Source organism: Pleurodeles waltl, chromosome 3_1 (assembly GCF_031143425.1).
Source record: "Pleurodeles waltl isolate 20211129_DDA chromosome 3_1, aPleWal1.hap1.20221129, whole genome shotgun sequence".
NCBI lineage: Eukaryota > Metazoa > Chordata > Amphibia > Caudata > Salamandridae > Pleurodeles > Pleurodeles waltl.
The window spans coordinates 1,147,972,598-1,147,993,709 of NC_090440.1; the positions used below are offsets into that span (position 1 = coordinate 1,147,972,598).

At 45.9% G+C, this 21,112-nt stretch overlaps 1 protein-coding gene across 1 annotated transcript in view; it reads left to right on the forward strand.

Annotated features, from left to right (window-relative positions):
• IGSF9B (immunoglobulin superfamily member 9B) overlaps positions 1-21,112 on the forward strand; it is a 1,080,599-nt gene that overhangs the window by 989,507 nt on the left and 69,980 nt on the right. The window contains exon 19 of the mRNA XM_069224455.1: positions 13,631-13,752. Coding sequence (XP_069080556.1) covers positions 13,631-13,752 — 122 coding nt within the window. The remainder of the gene's footprint in view (positions 1-13,630; positions 13,753-21,112) is intronic.

Sequence of the window (21,112 nt, forward strand, 5' to 3'; positions counted from 1 at the left end):
GCATTGATGATGCACTTATTGAGACTGACATTTTTGGAAGCAAAACATTCCAGTCAGTATTGAGCGGAAATCATTATGTACAAGGAATTCTCACTATATCAAAACATTGCGTTGGAATGCTTTCTGCAGCAAGAACGACACATTAGGTTTTGCATATCTTATCTTAGAAGTGAACAAGGCACAGGGTGCACTTCATTGAAAAGACATAATGAAAAGCCAGGCAATGTTCGAAATAGGAAAAAATTAAAACCAAATTCTTACAGTTTGTCAAAGAACGTGGAGAAACATCAGATTTTTACAAGTTCTGGGGAGTTTTGCACATGATAGTTCTATTTATATTGAAAGAGGAATGGCTGTTTGCCATAATCACTAAAGCTAAACTTCCACACTTTAATTGCCATAGTAAGAGTTGCATCCAACAGCCACTACAAAACAGGTTACAAAAAAACTACTTTTTCAAACACATAGAGAGAGGGAGGTAGCAAAAGAAAGGATTCTCTTCCAGTAAACACATTATTTGATGGAGATGTTGCAACCAAACCAGTGAAGCACAAACTCATACACAAGCTCGAAAAAAACCTTTCACTTGAAGAATTTCAAATCAAAAAGGTGTCCTCATTGAACACTGCTGTTATTGTGGACTATATGTCACAATTGCAAATGGTCAACATTTCATCCATGCAAAACCTTAGAGAGGTTGTTTGGGCTGTTCTGCATATACTAAAGTCAGTGTGCACCTTGCAAGAATTGCCCATTGTCTTTGACAGTAATCTTGAACTATCTGTCAAAGAATGTGAGAGAATCAGACTAATGTCAACAAGTGGTCATCAACATCAAACAAGATGAACTTGGAGATGCTAACTCGCCAAAACACTGTTGATGCTTCAGTGAACACTGACTTTCCAATTATTGCAGGTGGAATAATTGTCAATGAAGAGTTGGTGCCTGCAGAGATATATTCAAAAGGTACAGACCATATTGTTCAAAAACTTAACAGCAGATTGGAGGAAGCTGACCTTCTTGTTGTGCCAAATGTTGAGTAGGTAGTTCGAAATGGTTCCAATCGAGTCATTGGACTGTTAAATGACACATATATTATTATTGTGCTACTCAAATTTGTTGCAATGTTAAGGATTGTCTGAGTTATGGATATGTTATGGAAGAGGCGAGAAAAGACACTTAGGCCCTCATTATGACCCTGGCGGTCGGTGTTAAAGCAGCGGTAATACCGCCAACAGGCCGACGGTAAAATAAATTGGATTATGGCCACGGCGGTAACCGCCAACACAGACAGCCACGTTAACACACCGAGCGCCAAGGTGAAAATGGCTGCTGGGCTAGAGACTTCGGTCTCCAGCCCAGCGGCCGTCACAATCCCACCCTCGGGATTAAGACCCAGCCTACCACCATGGTTTTTGTGCCAATCATACCACCATGAAAACCATGGTGGTAGGCACTACCTGTGCCAGTGAATCCCTTTCCTGGCACTGATAGGGGTCTCCCCCACTCCCTCCCCAGAGTCCTCCCCCTCCTTCTCCTGCCACCCGCACATATACACAACCACACACGCACCCATATACACACATGCACACACGCATACCCACATCCACCCACGCATGCACACATACATACCCACACACCGCAACCCACACCAACATACTTTGTCGCACACACGCATTCACAACACACAACATACACTCACATTGTCATTCACACACTCATTCAACATGACTCACACTCGCATGCGCGCATACCACACCATACACCCCCCCACACAAACACAAACCCCTCCCCACACAACACCCCCCACCCCTCTCTCCTGTCAGAGAATCTGACTTACCTGCTTGCAGGGGGTCCTCTGGCTGGAGACGGCGCATGGCGCTGCTGTCAGTAACAGCATCCGCCAGCAAAACACCGCCAGGCTGTATCATTGCTCATGATACAGTCGGTGGTGTTTAGCTGGCGTGGAGGTGCGGCTGTCAGCAGCGCCACCTTACCGGCGTCCGCCGCCATGACCGTCAGTGGTACCGCCAGCCTTCTAAGCGGAATACCGTCGCCAGTCATAATACATGTGGACGGCTGGTAGCCACGGCGGCGGTATGTTGGCGGCCGTCGCTGTGGCGGTAGGCAGCAGTTACCGCCAAAGTTATAATGAGGGCCTTAATCCCGCTTCGTATGCTGTACAGAAAACTTGACCCAGAGATGCCCAGTGTTCTTATTAAGGCACATATTCCTACGAGTGTTGACACTATGAGCAAAATTAAAACAAAGCTTGGAGCTTTAACTGCTGAACCTGTGAAGTTTCTAAAAGGATTTTCTGAGACAGAAGAAGAATATGACTTTAAAGATGTAGATAAATACCTTGTGCATGTGTGGAAAACAAGTTCTTAACGTCACACATTTGAAGGTTTTTGGTACAGTGAGTTCAAGAGATCAGTCCACTAAGTGACCTTCCATCAACCTCATATTCTGTGCATGGACACATTAAAAGAGCGCTCTACTTGTTCAGATGTGTAAATGTTTTGGATCATGCATATGTAGAGAAAGATCCATGTGAATTTGGTTGAGAAGATATTGATGGGGTGCTAAAATCTATGAAAATTATAAAGCCTCTACCCACAGAACTTACACGTACGTGTACTTGCAAAACCTGTGCTACAAAAAGATGTCCCTGTCGATATGCTCTTCTCAAATGTTGAACATTCTGCAAATGTGCCACAGACGATAGCCGAAACAAATAAATAAAGTAAACTATGAAAATGTGTCTAAAACAGGAGCGATAAACATTATTTTTTTTTCAAATTCAGATCAGAAACATTGTTTGGTGTATATATAAAAGGATTAAACACCATTATTATTTGTTTCTTTTCTGTATATGTCTCTTCTTCCTATATTACAGCTGCCAATTTGGAAAATGGCAGAAGGTTTGCTCTCAGGAGCTATTTTCTATCTCTATAAGACTACTTAACCCCCAAAACCTATGTTTTGGCACCATAATGAAGTATATAGGTCTCATGATTCCTGAAATATTATGTCATCACTGCAACACATCTGCCATTTTTAAGAATGTCCAGAAAAAATTGGCCTGGATCAGCAATGTCTACCCAAGCTAAATTACTTATCCAATGATACAAAAACACAAATCGAAAATGAAAATCTGTGGACAACAGTTTTTTTATGGAGGTATAGCAGGGGTCTGGGACTAACGTGGATATACAAGGAACGTTGCAGTGCTTTCAAAACTGCAACACTGCTACAAAACTGTCCCCAGCAACAAAAGCCCTACCACCCAAAACACCCGATGCCTGGTACAGACAGTCCGGCCTTCATTTGCATAATGGAAACTGGCATACAGAGGCAGGAGTGAAAAGTGCAAGATGGCAACCAAACATACTGAAATGTACTCAAATCTGATTGGGAGATGGAGTCGGTGTAATTTATGTCAAGTCTAAGCTTTTTTTCGAAGAGCTGCCTTGCTAGTTATACCATGGCCTCCATTACTAGTTGAACAGGAGTATTGATGCAGTTTTCTTGTACCATTAATTACAGATACCACAATTACCTGCAATCACAAGGAGCCTAATGTTCAAAGACCTTTGTGGTTGAAAAACCTGTAGGTCGCCTAATCACAGGGTTTGCAACTGCAGAAGGGCATTTCTTTCTTAGTGTGCAAAAGTCATATTACGAGTTGAAAAAGTCTTTCGAACTTGTTAGAGGGGTTTTGCAACCCTTTTTGAATGACACATAGGACGAGACGTGAAAGAGGCTCTTTCATAAGAAGAATGTATCAGTAGTTTGTGACTGCAAGTGCAGTTACTGACCACTGAGATAGATGCATCTGATAGAGACTTCTAGCTGCAGATTCCTTACCTTAGAATTCCCTGGCGTCAGCTTCGAATCCGGAAGTTTTTCTGCTGAGCAGCACTCTGTGCGCACTGTCGGGTGGCATCGTTTGGATCCGTGTGTGTTGTCCGTCTCCGCGTGGCATCATCAGCGTCATTGGAGCCGTCTATGACATCACGTTGTCTATATAGACACCACCTTGGTGCGCGTACATCAGTTCTTTTCCCACAACTTTCCATGTTAGAAGTGCAGAGTCATGGATTTTTCATTTGGCTGTTTGAAGAAAAAATATTACATGCCTTTAAGAAAGGCAAAAATGCCAAAAACATATATGCATAAATATATAAATATATCTGCAGAGCGAGGAGGCTTGGATGGGTGTAAGGAATCTGCAGCTAGGTAGAGTCCCTACCAGATAATTCTTACTGAAGGTAAGTAACTTGTTCATCTGATAGAGACTTCTAGCTGCAGATTCCTTACCTTAAAATAGATACACAAGCTATAATCCCTGGCGGTGGATCTGAAGGATATATCTTATACTAGGAAGTCCTGTAGGACTCAGCGGGCAAAATGCCCCTCCCTTCTCACTTGGCTATCCAGGCAGTAGTGTCTTGCAAACGTGTGCAAGGAAGCCCACGTTTCCACTTGACAGATGTCAAGCACGGGCACACCACAAGCTAATGCTGTGGTAGCAGCTTTCCCTCTAGTAGAGTGTGCCCTCAAGCCCTCTGTAGGCTGCTTCTTGGCCAAAGCATAGCAGATCTTTATTTAGAGAATGACCCAGCACGAAATGGGCCGTTTCTGTGCTGCCCGACCATTCTTTGCACCAACATACCCCACAAAAAGTTGGTCGTCCACCCGGAACTCTTTTGTGTCGTCAAGGTAGAACGATAACGCTCTTTTTGGGTCCAGCCGAAGGAGACGCTCATCTTCCTTAGAGGGATGCGGTGGTGCAAAGAAGGTGGGAAGGGTGATATCTTGACCCAGATGGAAAGGGGTCACCAACTTGGAAAGAGGCACGAGTTCTTAATACTACCTTGTCAGGATATATTGCAAGGTACGGTGGTTTTGAAGATAAAGCCTTCAGCTCACTCACTCTCCTGGCAGATGTATTTGCCACCAAAAAGGCTGTTTTAATAGTGAGCAGTAAGAGAGGACAGCTATGTGAGGGCTCAAAAGGAGCACACATTAGAAAAGTTAGTACTAGATTAAGGTCCCACTGGGGCATCACGAAAGGCACAGGTGTAAACATATGTACAAGCCCTTTTAAGAATCTCTGTACGATGGGAGACTTAAAAAAAGATGGTTGATTGGGCAAACATAGAAAAGCAGATAAGGCAGAATGATAGCCCTCAAGGGTCCCCAAAGAAGAACACCTGTTGGGCAAGAGATAAAATAAATAAAAGGATATTAGAAAGAGAAGAAGAAAGAGGATCAATAGACCATACAGAACGTTTCCATCGGCAGGCGTAAATCGACTTAGTAGAGGCACGCCTGGCTTCCAGAATGACATCACAGACTTCGGAAGGGAGGTCATAAACCATCAGCAGTCCCCGCTCAACCTCCACGCATGAAGCTGCAAAGTTGACAGGTTTGGGTGAAGAACCTTCCCCTGCTGCTGCAACAGTAGATCCTCCCGAAGAGGCAACCTGATTGGAGGACTGATGCTCATTTTGAGATACCAGACTCTCTGTGCCCAATCCGGAGCCACTAGTATTACTTGGGCCCGGCGTTCTTGATTTTCTTGAGAACTCTGAGCAGACGTGGTATGATCCATATCCTGCGCACGCCATCAGGTGGCATAGTTCGGATCCGCTTACGTCATCCGGCTCAGCGTGGTGTCATCAGCTTTGTTGGAGCCATCTATGACATCACGGTTGTCTATATAGACGCCACCTCAGCACGCATACGTCAGTTCTTTTCCTTCCAAACCGGTTAAGCACAGATCCGGATTAGGGCTATCCTTTCTTCGATGAACGTCAAGGTTTTTTCATCTTTTTGACAGTTTGAAGTCATGTCTTTGAGAAAGACTGGCTTCAAGCTGTGTGGTTCTTGTCATCGCACCATGTCGGTGACAGACCTGCACTGAGTTTGCCTTTGGTGCCTCGAGAAGGATCACGACTCCACTTCGTGCTCCGACTATCGGGTCATGGTTCTGAAGACCTTGAGGGAGAGATCCCTCAAGCTTCTTGCAGCCCGACAGCCGTCTTCGTTCGGCGCCTCTCTGAGGCGGTCACAGTCCCGCAGTAAGAGGAGGCCACGGCACCACTCCCGGAGCCCCAAGTCCTCTTCCTTTCATACAAGGTCATTTGATCATTCAGGTAAGAGGCACAAGAAGAAGAAGTCCAAGCGGACTTCAGCTTCACCACGCCCGTCAGCCACCAAGGCATCAAGGGAACGTCGACGTTCCGAGTGTGGTTCTGCGGAGCTGTCATCAGGGTTGACTCCACATCTTCCCCCTTTTCTGGGGACCGAAGCGACCCCGCTCAAATAAAATAATTTTAGGAGGCTGTGCGTCTCGTTTTTGAGTGGCTGCACCCTCGGTGGGACTTCAGGCCCTGCGGGGTCAGCAGGGGCCCCTTTGGGTTCGATGTCGGCGGCTTCTGCGTCAGCGCCATTGGGGACCCCAGGATCCTATGCCAGATCTGGACCGGCCCCGGTCCCTCACAGTTGACCTCCTCCTGCACCGGGTCCAACGTCAACGCTTCCTCCACCACTGGTTTTTGGCTAAATCGAAGGAGAAGCATCACAAGAAGTCTTCTTCTCCAAGACATCGGCGTCATCGAGACTCCCGGCGCCGTAGAGAATCTCGGCGTCATTCGAAGGAGACTCATTCCAGGTCTTCGGATCGGCGCCGAAGGACATGGGAGATCAGTCCCACGGTTACGCCGCATCCTTCGACGCCGTTGCCCTCTCCGGCGTCTCCAACTTCACCTGGACAGGCGTCGGTGATTGAGGTATTGGAGCCTCAGGTGTTTTCTCCGGCGCAGACGTCGAGGCCGGCGTCGGGGTCGCCTCCGAGACAGGCACCTCAGTATCCGGCTTTTCCCACCCCTGGAGCCGATAATTCCGCATTCTTGAATGCGATGTATGCCATCTTCCAACAGATGGCTCCAGGGGGTGCTCCGGCTGGGCCTTTGGCCTTTTCTTTGGGTGATCCTGCGCCTCTTCGGCCGGCACCCTTTATGCCCTTTCTCCCTTTTGGGAACGTGGGCTCGGCGCCAGTGTCGGCGCCGGTGGCCGCTCCGGTGGCTTCAGAAGGATTGGCCCCGGGGATTTCCATCCCGTCGACGTCAACGTCGGGATTTCGGCCTGTGACTCCATTGGGTCCATCTGCTTCAGCTGCTCTTTTGTCGGCGCCGAAGTTACCTGTGGCGCCGGACGCGGCGTCGGTGGCTTCTGAAGATCGGCGCTGATCTTCAACTTCGGCGGAGGCATTGTCGACTCCGCGTATTGAACAACGACTTCATTCCAGGAGACGTGCTTTCCGTGTATTAGAAGAGCAGGAGTACCAACGAGCCCTGGAGGAAGGAGAGCTAGAGGACTCGGGTGATGGGCTGCGTGGACTGGAGTCGGCCAGTGGGCTGGACACTTCCCCTGAGTGGGATCTTTCGTCCCAGGGGGAATATACTGAGGAGGCTGCTTCCTTTCATGCAGTGGTACGGAAGGCAGCTAGTTTTTTGGACCTGCCTTTGCCGGTGGTGGAGGCTAAACAAAACCTTTTAACAGAGGTGCTACATCCGGCCTCAGCTGCGGCGGAGCCTCTGTTGCCATTTAATGACGCTCTGCTGGATCCGGTGTTAGAGGTGTGGAAGAGGCCGGTATCTTCCCCAGCAGTTCACAGAGCCGTGGCCAGGAGGTATCGGGCGGCTCCGACTGACCCTGGGTTTCTATCTAGGCACCCTACGCCGGAGAGCTTGGTGGTGCAGGCCTCCTGTTCATCCAAGTCAGCGCCTGGTTCTTTCCTGACGGTGCCTGGGGACAGAGATTCAAAGAAGCTAGAGGCGCAGTCGAAGAAGATTTTTTCGTCCTGCAGTCTGGCGTTAAAAGCCACCAATGCAACCTGTATCCTGGGGAGGTATATTCATGCTCTGATGGATGACATTTCCTCATCGTTTACAGAGCTTCCCCAGGGTCTTTTGGATCTTGTCTCAAATGCCCAGGCTGCTGCGACCCAGATTATCCAGACGGGACTGGATACCACCGACTCGGTAGCCAGAGCAATGGGCACAACTGTGGTGGCAAGGAGACAGGCCTGGCTCCGTAACTCGGGCTTTTCTGCAGATGTACAGTCCACATTGTTGGATCTCCCGTTTGATGGGGACAAACTGTTTGGAGCCAAGGCTGATTCGGCCTTGGAACGTTTTAAGGAAAGCAGGGCCACGGCTAAGTCGTTAGGGCTCCAAGCTCCTTCTTCCACGGCCTCTTCCAGATTTTTCAGGAGGTTTCGTGGATTTGGGCGTGGCTCTTCCTCCTCTTCCTTTCGGGGAAGATATCAGCAACCTGCCTCTTCCCATCCCTATAGATCTTTCAGGGGGAGAGGTAGGGTCCGCACCAGAGGAGCCTCTCAGCAGCACTCTGCCTCTTCCTCATCCTCTGGCGGGGTGCAGCAGGGGAAGCAGCCTTAGGCTTCCACCATTTCCCACTCACTCCTCTCCTGTAGGGAGAAGATTACAGCATTTTCTCACCAAATGGAAGACTGTTACAACGGACACTTGGGTTCTCAGTATTGTGGGAAAAGGCTACACCCTTCCCTTTCGGGAGTTCCCGCCCCTCATCCCGCCCCGCCCTTCTTATTGTTCAGAAGAACACCTCCTGTTGCTAGAACAGGAGGTACAAGCCCTCCTTTCCAAGGGCGCGGTGGAGTTGGTCCCAGAGCAGGAAAGGGGTCGAGGATGTTACTCAAGGTATTTCCTGGACCTGAGGATCTTGAATTGGTTCCTCAAGCAGGAAAAATTCAAGATGCTGACCCTAGCACAGGTGCTTTTGGCGTTGAACAAGGAAGACTGGATGGTGTCTGTCGACTTGCAGGATGCTTACTTTCATATCCCGATACTCAAGTCACACAGGAAGTATCTCCGGTTTGTGGTGGGATCGCAACACTATCAGTTTGCGGTCCTTCCGTTTGGTCTTACTTCAGCACCTCGAGTCTTCACAAAGGTGATGTCGGTGGTTGCGGCAGAACTCAGAAGGAAGGGGATAGCAGTATTCCCTTACTTGGACGACTGGTTGATCAAAGCCAAGTCCCCGGAGCTTGTGTCGCATCATCTGCAGTCAACAACCCAGTTGTTGTTCGACCTGGGTTTTTCGGTGAACGAGCCCAAATCTCACCTAGAGCCCTCTCAGCGCCTCCGGTTCATAGGGGCAGTACTGGATACAACATTGGGTCGGGCCTTTCCTCCACCTCAGCGGATTCAAGATATTCAGGATTTGGTTCCAATGTTTCAAAATGGAGCGGTAGTTCCAGTCCTCAAGGTCCTTCGTCTGCTCGGTCTTTTTGCCTCCTGCATTCTGTTGGTCACGCATGCTCGCTGGCACATGAGGGCTCTTCAGTGGTGCCTCCGAAGGCAGTGGTCTCAACACAAAGGGGATCTAGAGGGTACTGTCAAGATCTCCAGAGATGCTGCTGTGGATTTGAAGTGGTGGATTGCAAGCAACAATCTTTCACAAGGAAAGCCGTTCCAGCAGTCGCCACCAGTGGCCACAGTCATAACGGATGCTTCCACTCTAGGGTGGGGAGCTCATCTGGGGGATCTGGAGATCAAAGGTCTTTGGTCTCCAGAGGAACAGATGTTTCACATCAATCTGTTAGAGTTACGGGCTGTACGTCTGGCTCTCAAGGCCTTCCTCCCTTCCCTTCGTGGTCAGTCGGTACAGGTCCTAACGGACAATACTACCACGATGTGGTACATAAACAAGCAGGGAGGAGTGGGGTCGTACCTTCTCTGCAGAGAAGCTCTTCGACTATGGTCCTGGGCAAAGGACCATCAGATTTGCTTGATAGCAAACCATCTGGCCGGAGTCTTGAACGTGCGTGCGGACAGTCTCAGTCGCCATTTCTCGGCAGACCACGAGTGGCGTCTCCATCCAGATCAAGTCCGTTTAATCTTCCAGAGGTGGGGGTTTCCTCGGGTAGATCTGTTTGTCACTCGAGAGAACGCGCATTGTCCTTTGTTCTGCAGCCTCCAGTATCCGATGCAGGGAGCGTTAGGGGACGCGTTTCAAATAACCTGGTGCGGCCAGTTGCTTTACGCGTTTCCTCCCATACCCTTGATTCCTCGAGTATTGAGGAAGATTCGCCAAGACCGGGCGCTAGTCATCTTAATAGCTCCGGATTGGCCAAGGAGGGTGTGGTACTCCGACCTTCTCCAACTCTCAATGTGCCCTCCGCTCCGTCTCCCTTTCAGGGCAGACCTCCTCTCGCAGTCGCAGGGGCAGGTTCTACACCCCAACCTCCAGAGTCTGCACCTACATGCCTGGAGATTGAACGGGGCAACCTGAGTTCCTTCTCTCTCCCGCCTGAGGTAGTGGATGTTATATTAGCGGCCAGGCAACACTCCACTAAATCTATCTACGCTAATAGATGGTCTAAATTTGTTGCGTGGTGTGGAGAGAGGCAGATTGATCCTTTGCATTCTCATCTATCGGACGTTTTGTCTTTTGCTCTGTCTCTAGCGCAGAAAGGTTGTGCAGTGGCTACCATTAAGGGTTATTTATCGGCCGTGTCAGCCTTCATATGTCTTCCAGACCAACCATCTTTATTTAAATCCCCTATTGTTATCAGATTCCTGAAAGGTCTTCTAAATAAATATCCTCCAAAGCCATTCGTTATGCCGCAATGGGATTTGTCCTTAGTCCTGACTTTCCTTATCGGGTCCCCTTTTGAACCTATGCATTCTTGCCCCTTAAGGTATTTGGTTTTAAAAACAGTCTTCCTGATAGCTATAACATCAGCAAGGAGAGTGAGTGAGTTGCAGGCCTTATCAGTAAAGCCCCCTTATACAACTTTTTATGGGGATAAGGTGGTGTTGAGGACCAAGGCTGCTTTCCTCCCGAAGGTTGTTTCACCCTTCCATTTGGCTCAGGCAATTACTTTGTCCACGTTCTATCCTCCGCCTCATCCTTCCAAAGAGGAAGAAAGACTGCACCGTCTGGACCCAAAGAGAGCGTTGAGCTTCTTTATTGATAGAACAAAGGATTTCAGGCTGGAGGATCAGCTGTTTATTGGATACGTGGGCAAGAGGAGAGGAAAGGCAGTCCACAAGAGAACACTATCCAGGTGGGTTGTTCTTTGCATTAAAATCTGTTACTCTTTGGCAAAGAAGGATCCTCCTGAGGGCATTAGAGCTCATTCCACCAGAGCTAAGTCGGCCACTTCGGCCTTGGCCAGAGGTGTTCCTGTGGTCGACATCTGCAAGGCCGCAACTTGGTCGTCCCTTCACACTTTTGCAAAACATTACTGTTTGGATTCTGAGGTTAGAAGGGACGGCCATTTTGCACGGTCAGTGCTGCAGGATTTCTTGGTTTGACCATTTAGGCACCCACCGCCGGGGGTGGTACTGCTTTGGGACTCTATTCATTAGGTGAGGAATCCACAGGTAGTTGTATCCATCAGAAGAACGAGTTACTTACCTTCGGTAACGACTTTTCTGGTGGATACATTAGCTACCTGTGGATTCCTCACGGTCCCACCCGCCTCCCCGTTGCCTTTCTGGTCTTACCAAGTAATCCTTGAGTACGCTCCTCTTGGTCTTTGAGGGTGCAATAGATGTTGTATATATTATATTTATATATATGATATATATGCATATATCTTTGTGTATATACTTGATGTGTATATATTTAAAAAAAAAAAAATAATAAAATAAAAAAAAAAGAGAGAGTTATATATATATATAAAAGATTTACAGTTATTCATGCAATGTTGTGTATTTTTACAATGTAATGGGATGTTGCCTTGCTCTTTCATTGCATTGCCTGGTTGTTCTCATGCACGTAAAAAATGATTGGTACTGACGTCCGCACGTCGTCGAGGACCTCTTATTGCCTGTATGACGTCAGACGGCGTCGCGTGGGCTAGAGTGACGTCCTCGTCGACGTGCAGAGACTAGTAAGAAGATTTCCGTCGAATGCTGGCGCCATGGGAGTATTCATTAGGTGAGGAATCCACAGGTAGCTAATGTATCCACCAGAAAAGTCGTTACCGAAGGTAAGTAACTCGTTCTTCTAGTAGATAGCCAAATTTATAAAAGTGCGAATTAAGTGCCATTTCATTTTTTTGGAAGGGGGCTTCACCTCCACCAGTTTGTATCTGACAGAACAAGTTCAATATGCAGTGCCCCTACAGACATTTGTGATGTGGACTGTTTCATATCTAGTCCTCTTTCTATAATATTCTGCTTCTATTTTTTCAAATTTTTGAAATCTTAATGACCTAAGCAGCATATTATTCAGCAGTACCTTGCCAGATTTGAAGAACTGGGCAGTTAACTGATACTCCGGATTATGAATCTGTTCAACCTGTTTATTTCCTACGAATTGTGTAATTCAATTTGTGTTTAACAAAACAAAAAACTACATTAGGAAAATACAGCACTCTCTCCCAGTTGCTAAATGGGTGTTTCCTCCAGCTGTCTCTTTCTGTGGATGAGATAAAGTGTCTGGTCACACTCACTTGCTGTTTGATCAGACATTTGGATTGTGATTCATTCATGCACCAATCTAATTACGATAAGCATTTTAGGGATTCTTCTTCGCTAAAATATGAAATCTTGGTTAAACTATTTGACCAACCTACCAAGTAAGAGTTTTTCATCATCAAAATTCCACTCTACTTAACTTTGAAGCAATATGAAATTCTTTTGGCTGGACACACTTTTTGGTTTAACTTAGATTTAGTTTTGGATACTGAGGGAGCAACTTAATTTTTCGACCTTTATAGTTTGGTCATGATTTGTATGGTTTTATTTTATATTTTTTTATCTGCCTATATATATTATATCGCACATTTCTTGTTTTAAAATAACGTCATTTTTAACAATTTCTAACTGTCATTTTTGTTTATTAATCCTGTCCTTTTACTTGGTACGCGTAATAATGCATTTTTTCATTTATATGGTAAATATTCCCTTTTATTGTATTGCTGTATCCCATTTTTAAAGTACTAAAGACATATTTTTTTAAAAAAAATTAATGGAAAACTTTCACCACACTGGTTTACCTATTTCGTGATGTAGACAGGTGTGGGTCGTCATCGCCATCAGTTTTCTACTATTTAGTTGTGTAGCTTCTGAAGCTTTATCTCAGCATTTGTTGTGCTTTCTTAAACCCTAAGTCAGTTATCTTATTGAAATGAAAAAGTACAATGTGATGCTTCTTAGCTGTTAGCTTGTGTAGTATCAGGGTCTGCTGAGGTAAATAATGTTGTTACACTTGTAAGTATGGATTTAGAATGTTTCATCAGTGGCATGGGAAGAACATTGGTTAAGTGTCCTAATGTACTGGAATGGTATCCATTTTAGAAGTGCTCGACTGATTCCTATTCACTATATGTCTGTTAAATTAGTTTTATAGAGTACCACATGCAACAAAAGGCTGCTTCAGGATGCTTTTCATCTGAGCTATGAAGGATAGTATAAGAAAATGTTGATGCTTGACAATAGGTTTGGTATGTAAAACTCCAAGTCTCCAAATATTCTGCAGTGGCTGAAATCTTCTTCATTTCTCCTGTGCTCCATAGCGCAGTAGTCCCAGCTAAGGGACTCACCAATTTATCTCTTTTTTGCAGACGATGCCCACCACCACCTGGGATAGGCGCTGCTCCTGAGAGGCTTGAAGCTCTACGATACCAGCGGATTAAAAAGCCCAAAAAGTCAACCAAGGGTCCCTCTAAATCCAGAAAGCGTTCCGGTGAGTCAGATTGATGGGCGTGGTGCTTGTTCTTAGTGTCAACTTCTCGTTAATCCTCCCACTGTGAATAGCATTATTCTTTTTCTCTCCGCTATCCTTTATATGAATATATTGGCATCTTTTAGGAAGATTACATTGGCAAAAATGTCATAGCAAATACTTATCTGGGTTGAAAGTAGTCACACAATGAAGACCTTTAGGGAAATGAAACAAGGACTTAGCTGTACATGAAAGCTCTTAAAGGAATATTCAGTAAACTAGAAAAAGTACATTCCATCGTATTATATTACAAAGGTTCTCCTGCACACTGTTTGACCCAAATTTAGTGTTCTAACTGGTTTACTTTAATTTGTAGTCAGTTGACAGTGTTTTTGCCCTATGCATAGTTTCACAAAAGGCATTTTTCTTTGCTAAAAGTTCTTTTGGACTTTCCTAAATGCCACCACCCTGCAGACAAATACCTATTTTGGCAGTTTAATGAAATGCCTTTGATAAGATACCCTGCAGCTCTCCCAAAAAACGGAACAAAAGAAAACATATCAGTAATTCTGCTGAACAGAACATTTGTCTGCACTCCAGCTATGTTGTGCCACCGCTTTTCTTTCACTGTTAAGCGACATCTGAAGCCGGCAAATATGTAAATCATCCATATGAGTGTAGCGCAAGGACGTTTTCTAGGCAAAACACTTAGGCCCTCATTATGTCATTGGCGGTAAAAACCGCCTACCGCTGCGGCGACGGCCGCCAAAAGACTGTCGCCCCGGCTACCAGCTGTCCGCCATATTATCACCACAGCTGGATTTCCGCCAGAAGGATGGCAGAAATCTGGCTGTGGCCATGATGGCGGATTGCGGTAAGGTGGCGCTGCAGCAACCATGAGCGCCATGCCAGTAGACCGCCGCCAGCCGTATTATGACCCATAATACGACCTGGCAGTGTTCTGCTGGTGGACGCTGCTGGTGGCAGCAGCGCCTTGTCCCATCTCCTGCCTGAGGACTCCCCTAAACACAGATAAGTGGATGCTCCGACAGGGGAGGGGAGTGGGGGGTTGGGGGTGTTGTGTGTGTGTGTGGGGGGGGTGAATATTTGTGCATGCCTGTATGCAGGTGTGTGTTGCGTGTTGAATGTGTGTGCTTGTATGGAGGTGTGAGTGCGTGTATGTTGTGTTCTGTGAATGCGTGTCTGCGTGTATATATGGAAGTGTGTGCAGATGTGTGTGTGAATGGATGTATGCATGCATGGATGAATGTGGGAATGGGTGTGTGTATGCATGTGTGTGAGGGAGGGGCATGAATGAAGGGGGTTTGGAGAGGAAGGGGGAGGTGGAGGGGGAATCTAGGGAGCGGGGTGGGGGTGGGGAAGACCTCTATTGGTGACAGGGAAGATATTCCCTGTCACTGATAGTGCCTACTGCCATGTTTTTCGTGGAGGTAAGGGAGCCACGGAAACCATGGCAGTAGGTGAGGTCATTATCCCACAGGCGGAACAGTGTAGGTCGGTGTGGTACATTGGCGGTTTGGCTTCAACCAAACCGCCAATTTAATAAAATAGTGGAAGGTATCCCCAACCTGTTGGCAGTACTTTCCACCATATTACCGCCGACCGCCAGGGTCATAATGAGGGCCTTAGTTTCACAACGGAATTGGAGAGTCTTATACTCTCTGACAGGCAAAAGGATTTTGTGGACTTTGTTAGCGAGGTCTGGGTGCCGAATTGTAATTTATTGTTATTTCTTTATGTGTCTAACAAGCTTTCCAAAACTGGATATTAAGGCTCCTTACAGGGCAATGCACAAAATTTTGAATACATCTTCAAATGAAAATCTCTAGGCAGTTAATCAGTAACAAACAGTTATTTGTTTCCTCAATATGTCTTTGTGGGCAGCTTCTGCTGGATCTGCCTGCTTGGTAGATTAATTGCACATCATTGGTATGAAAAGTTTTGAAACATCTAAGTTATTTTTTGTGTAAATTTCATTGTAATATATCATCTTTTATTATTTCCCAGGTGCTTTAGAGTTGAGTGGTTACCAAAAATTCTTAGATATCTGGAGAAAATATTTAATCTGAGGAGGATTATTTGTGTCTCACTTGGTTCAACCCATCTCTAAAAAGCCTTGTTTCCCTCTTGTTGCTGCAAATTTCCCATGTCTATATTTACGTTATTTAAGATTAGTTAATTATTTTTACTTTTTTACTTTATTGTTGTTTCATAAGTGGCTGATGGCAGGTTATTCATCCATTTTTAATATGTTTTTCATTTTCAGTGTCTTAATTTGTATACATGCAATGCATGTACATTTTGTGTCAGATCATGAAAACTTGTTGATTTGAGCAGCATAACACATAGCTGAAGTAACAATCCCTAAAATCACCGGCTGTATAAAATATAAAGTATTGTGGACTTTGGGAAGGTCCTTGCAAATTGTGCTCCTTATGTAAAAAGTTGATTAGTCTCCCTGGTTAGTAGAAGACCCTGTGTGCAAGCAATCCGTTTTTTTGTTTAGTGTGTAATGCTTCGGTCCTTTGTTTTCCCTTGGCTGCATGTGAGACTTTGCCAGGATTCCAAGTCTGTCTAGCATGAGGTATGCATGAGGTATGCACAGACAAGCCACGTATTCACATAAGTGACATTGCTTATTTCTAGTTGTTAGATACTGATATACAAGGATCTTCTGTTGCAAAGGAGAGCACTTCATCTTCAAGACTGATTTTCTGTATCTGAAATCATTGTGACAGCAGGCTCACAGCTACTGTGTTATCTTATGCAGTACCTATATCATTGTGTACTGAGTACCATAACTTGATTTGGCTTCAAGATCAAAATGTAATTTAAAATAATACTAACCAACTCCCTCCTTGTTACAGTGCTTTGCGTTTGTGTCCTTATTTGCCAATATCTTATCGTCAGATCATGATATCAGTGACTCAGAACATTAAAATGTTGAAGTATATGGGTTAGAGGTGGCATTTGTCATTGAGAAAGCTAGGGGGACATATATTCCCTGGCTTCCTTTGGCAATGCCTCCTGCCACTGAGAGCTCAGTGTTCCCTTTTCAGATAGTTTCTCTGTTTTGCTGTCAATACCCAAGCACCCAAGAACTACCATTCCCAGCCAGCAGCAAAAAGACTTGTTACTTACCCTTACCAGGTGGCCTCAGAGAGAATAATAGGAGGACAACACCCATTCCCTTTCCACTGTTCTCAAACACAGCCTTGATTCATTTTGTTGATCTCTTTGAAATCCACCTCAAGCTCCTGGAATGCATATTATTTTAGAAAAGGCTGCTTTGGTGTTTGCTCCTCTATACAAAACCCCTTGGTATTGAATACTGTGCTGAGGTAGATAACATTCCATGCCTTAAAAACCCTTGATGCTTAGACATGCCTTTCAGCAATATCATTAGTAAACACGACCATTAAGCCAGTGAGGTGAACTTGAATTTATAGAAACCACCCCGAGCTGCTGTCACACCGCCACCTCCTAGTCAGCTCGCCTTCAACTGTCATTCAGGAAGCAATATTCTATTGGAATGTTTATTTCACACTGCCCAGAGATGCTTATGTCTCGAGGCAGTGTGGGCTAAGAACACTACATATTCCATTCCGAGAAATCCCTTGATGCTTAGACTTGTCTTTCAGTAATATTTTAAAAAATTATTTGAAGATGACCCCAAAGTTATGCGCCATGCTGGTTCTCACATTGGAATGTTACACAACAGAATCTCCTCTAGGATTTTCTACCTGCTCAGGCTTTCAGCATACGTTAAAAAAGTATACTAAGCCAAAAGCATTCATTCTAAACGTTTTTCCACCTCCTGTCATATATCGTGATTGAGCTGGCAGTTGTAGCTTTTTCACTTTACTGTGGTGAAATAACTTCTAGCTAAGATGTTTTGAAGTAGCAGAAGGCTTAATGTGCTTATAAGAGATTCCACAGAAACATAAATCTTGCTATTTAGAGACAATAGTCATATGTTCTTGAGAATCCTTGTACGTTCCTTTTAGGTATACTAGACTACTTTCAGAGTGGCCACAGGGCCAACAGGGGGCTACTGACCCCAACTGTGGTGGTTGAGGGCATTTGCCAATGCTGCCCTGCAGACTGTCCTGCTATGTCTGCAAACTGGGTGAAGTCAATCTTTCCGGACTTGACTCTCAGCAGACGGGGAGGTAGTGTAAAGGGCAAGAGCTCAGCAGCCAACCAACAGACACAATAACACAATGTCCAGCCCAGTGCTCATCTTTTATGCAAAAAGAAAGTACTTTATTCTCAGGGAAGAATGAAATACTAGACAAGCCAATGGATCCGTCACACAGCCTTGCCATAATGTGTTCCTTAAAAGTGAGGTGCAACACATCCTCATCCTTCCCTATCATTCTATTCCCTCACATTGTGGTCAAGAGCCAGCTTGCGTAGGCAGGCACTAGACTGAAGTTCAGATAGCACAAAAGGCTAAACGAGTTAAATGAGCAACTCAGATGAATGTCTTTTGCAGTTCTTTTACAAACAATTCTCACATAGGGGTGGCAAACTCACCCGAATGCCTGTTTCCCATCCCCAGGGGCAGGTTAAGAAATGCAGCTTACCTGCTATTTATCTGTGGTAGTTGGCTGTTAAGAGGCTGTTGGTTGCATTCCAGCCCTTATTGGCCGAGCTCTTTTTCCTTGGGGTACTGCAGTGAGTGCCACTCTTGGGGCAGTCTTTGTGGGCCTGAGTGTGCAAAGTAGGAATGTGCAGTATCACTAGCCTTCGACAGCATCCCCCCTCCAGGAATGAGGGAGACTGACACTCAGCAATGGCACTTGGTCCTCCATTTTAAGTCTCCCATGGTGTTGTCTTTGAGGCAATTGTGGCTGCTAGGTCAATTCAGGTCTCTCCAATTTGGTGGTGTTGTGACCTTTTTCTTCTCAACTGCAGTAGCAGTTTCTCTAGCTAGTAAGAGGTTGCCGGGCAACACAGAATTTTACATCCTCCTCATGCTGCTACTGAGAATAGCACCTGTGGGGCCCCTTCACAGCACTGATCACTCCTGTATGACTGTGTTGGGGACATCAGCTTCCTCTTAGCTCCTCACTCGGAAGATACTAAAATGTAAATGATGGCATGCTTGAATTCATCTCAGTCACTATGAATTACTGGATGCTGCTTCCAGTCCATTGTTATTTTTCACACCATGCCACCTCACTTTGGACCCAGCCGTCTGCAGATCATTCTTGACCCAGCTGCAGTAGAAACAGTCCAGTCCAAATTGCCTGGTCAGATCTTCCCTGAAAAGAACACAAGCAACTTTAGACTGGTTTCCCTCTTATTAGGGCTCATCATTCAGGTAAAGCTTGGTTCTAGTGGTACAGTCTGGGCATATTCACCTCATTTATGGCATCGCACTCAGTATTCAAAGAAGTGAAGGGTGGAATGCTGAATTAATCTAAGCCACAGGCAATAACTTGGGCCTCATCCCCGTCCATCATTATGAGAACATGCTAGGCCTTGCCTCCTGGACAGGTTCTCTTTGTGCAGGGCAAAGTACATGCTAGTGTCTCTCATCAGTCAAGCAGGCTTCAAGGCTGTTTAGGGAGATCCTCTTCCAGCAGAAAAGGGTGACCTTAGGTGGTATCCACTCATCTCTGGGAGACTGACTGTCAGGTAGACACCAACCCTGGTTGCATAGCAGCTCTTCAAATGCTCTATGGAGCACACTTTCCCTTGGTCAAGAAAAACTTGGGAGTAGAATAAATTGGGATGGTCTGAATCCCAACTGCATACACATTGTCTAGACAGGGGATGTAGATCCACTCTCTAAGACGAGTTTGGCTTGGTTCTCTTTCAAATGTAATTTCCAGCCTGCTCTCAAGACACAGCCTTTGTACAGAGTAAAGGCACGCACAGCAGGTAGCAGTATGACTGGCTTCAAGCAGGAGTGAAAAAAACATGGGGAACATTGAGTGTGAGTTCTCTGCACCTGTCTATCATCAGTCCCCCAAAACAGTAATCAGAGCCAGACAAGTTACTAGGTCCTACCTAGAAATGTGCTCACCTTGACAAAACAGAAGCTGCAGTCCCAACTATACCATGTACCAAATGACAGTGCTCAGGAATAAATAGTCAGCAGTCTTTGCCAACGTGAATTTATGGAATTTCTAAGGGAAGCCCTCTCTCCATTCTCCTCACCTCAGTGCCTGGGTCTTCACCTCTCATTCACAGAAATGAAGGAAACACACTAACTATCTAGGGAAGCTATCTTCATCCTCCATCTTGTGCCATGTCATCCGGGAGCATCAATTTTGGATGCCAGTGGCCCATTGCCCCGAGCAGCTGCAGCCTCCACGCCCTTATAATATTACCCTTCAGGACCATGGGTGTCCAGTTGGAGGACGAATCAGCGATCATCCCCACCACTGGCAGTCCATTGCATCGGACAGGAAAGTCTTGCTGATCATTCGGAGGTGCTGCCCTTTCCTCTGTGAATCCTCCCCCAATACCTCCAACACACGATCAGCTGATGAAGGATAATCTGTTTTTGCTCCACAAGGAAGTTACAGCTCTCTTGGCCAAGGGAGCCATGGAGATGGTTCTGATGTCAGAAGTAGGCAGTGGTTGCTATTCCTGCTACTTTCTGATACCTAAAAAGAGTAAGGGTCTTTGGCTTATCCTAGACCTCTGAACCTTCAAGCTCTTTGTCAAAAAGGAGAAATTCAAGATGCTCACTTTGGATTACATCTTGTCTGTCCAAGTAGACTGGATAGGAGCTTTGGACTTGCAGGGCGCTTATATCTATGTTCCTATCTTGCCTGCCCACAGATGTTACCTGGAATTCGCTGTCGGCCACAAGCACTTTGAGTTCCCCGTCCTCCACTTTGGCCTTACCTGCCCTCCTCGGGTGTTAACTAAGGTGATGGTGGTGGTTGCAGCTCATCTGTGGAGATCAGGGGTTTCTGTCTTTCCCTATCTCAATGTCTGGCTGTTGGAGGCAGCCTCACCCCAGGCTGTATTTCTCGCTTTAGCACTATGAGTGACCTCCTGCAGTAACTCGGGTTCACTATAAACATGCCGAAATCACATGTGACTCCCTCTCAGACGTTCTCTTTCATCAGAGCTGTTCTTGAAACAGTGCTGTTTCGGGCTTATCCTCCAAAACAACAAGTCCAGGACTTTCAGGCTATGATTCAGATTTTGTGGCCTCTATCCTTGATTTCGGTGAGAATGACGCTGAGGATACTGTGAGCTGTGCAGTGGCGCCTGAAGTTCCAGTGGGCGCAGCATCAGGGGAATCTCTCTGACATGGTCCAGATCTCAGAGGGAACTACAAAAGATCTGCAGTGGTGGCTAACAAACCTCGATTTGGTAAGAGGCAGATCCC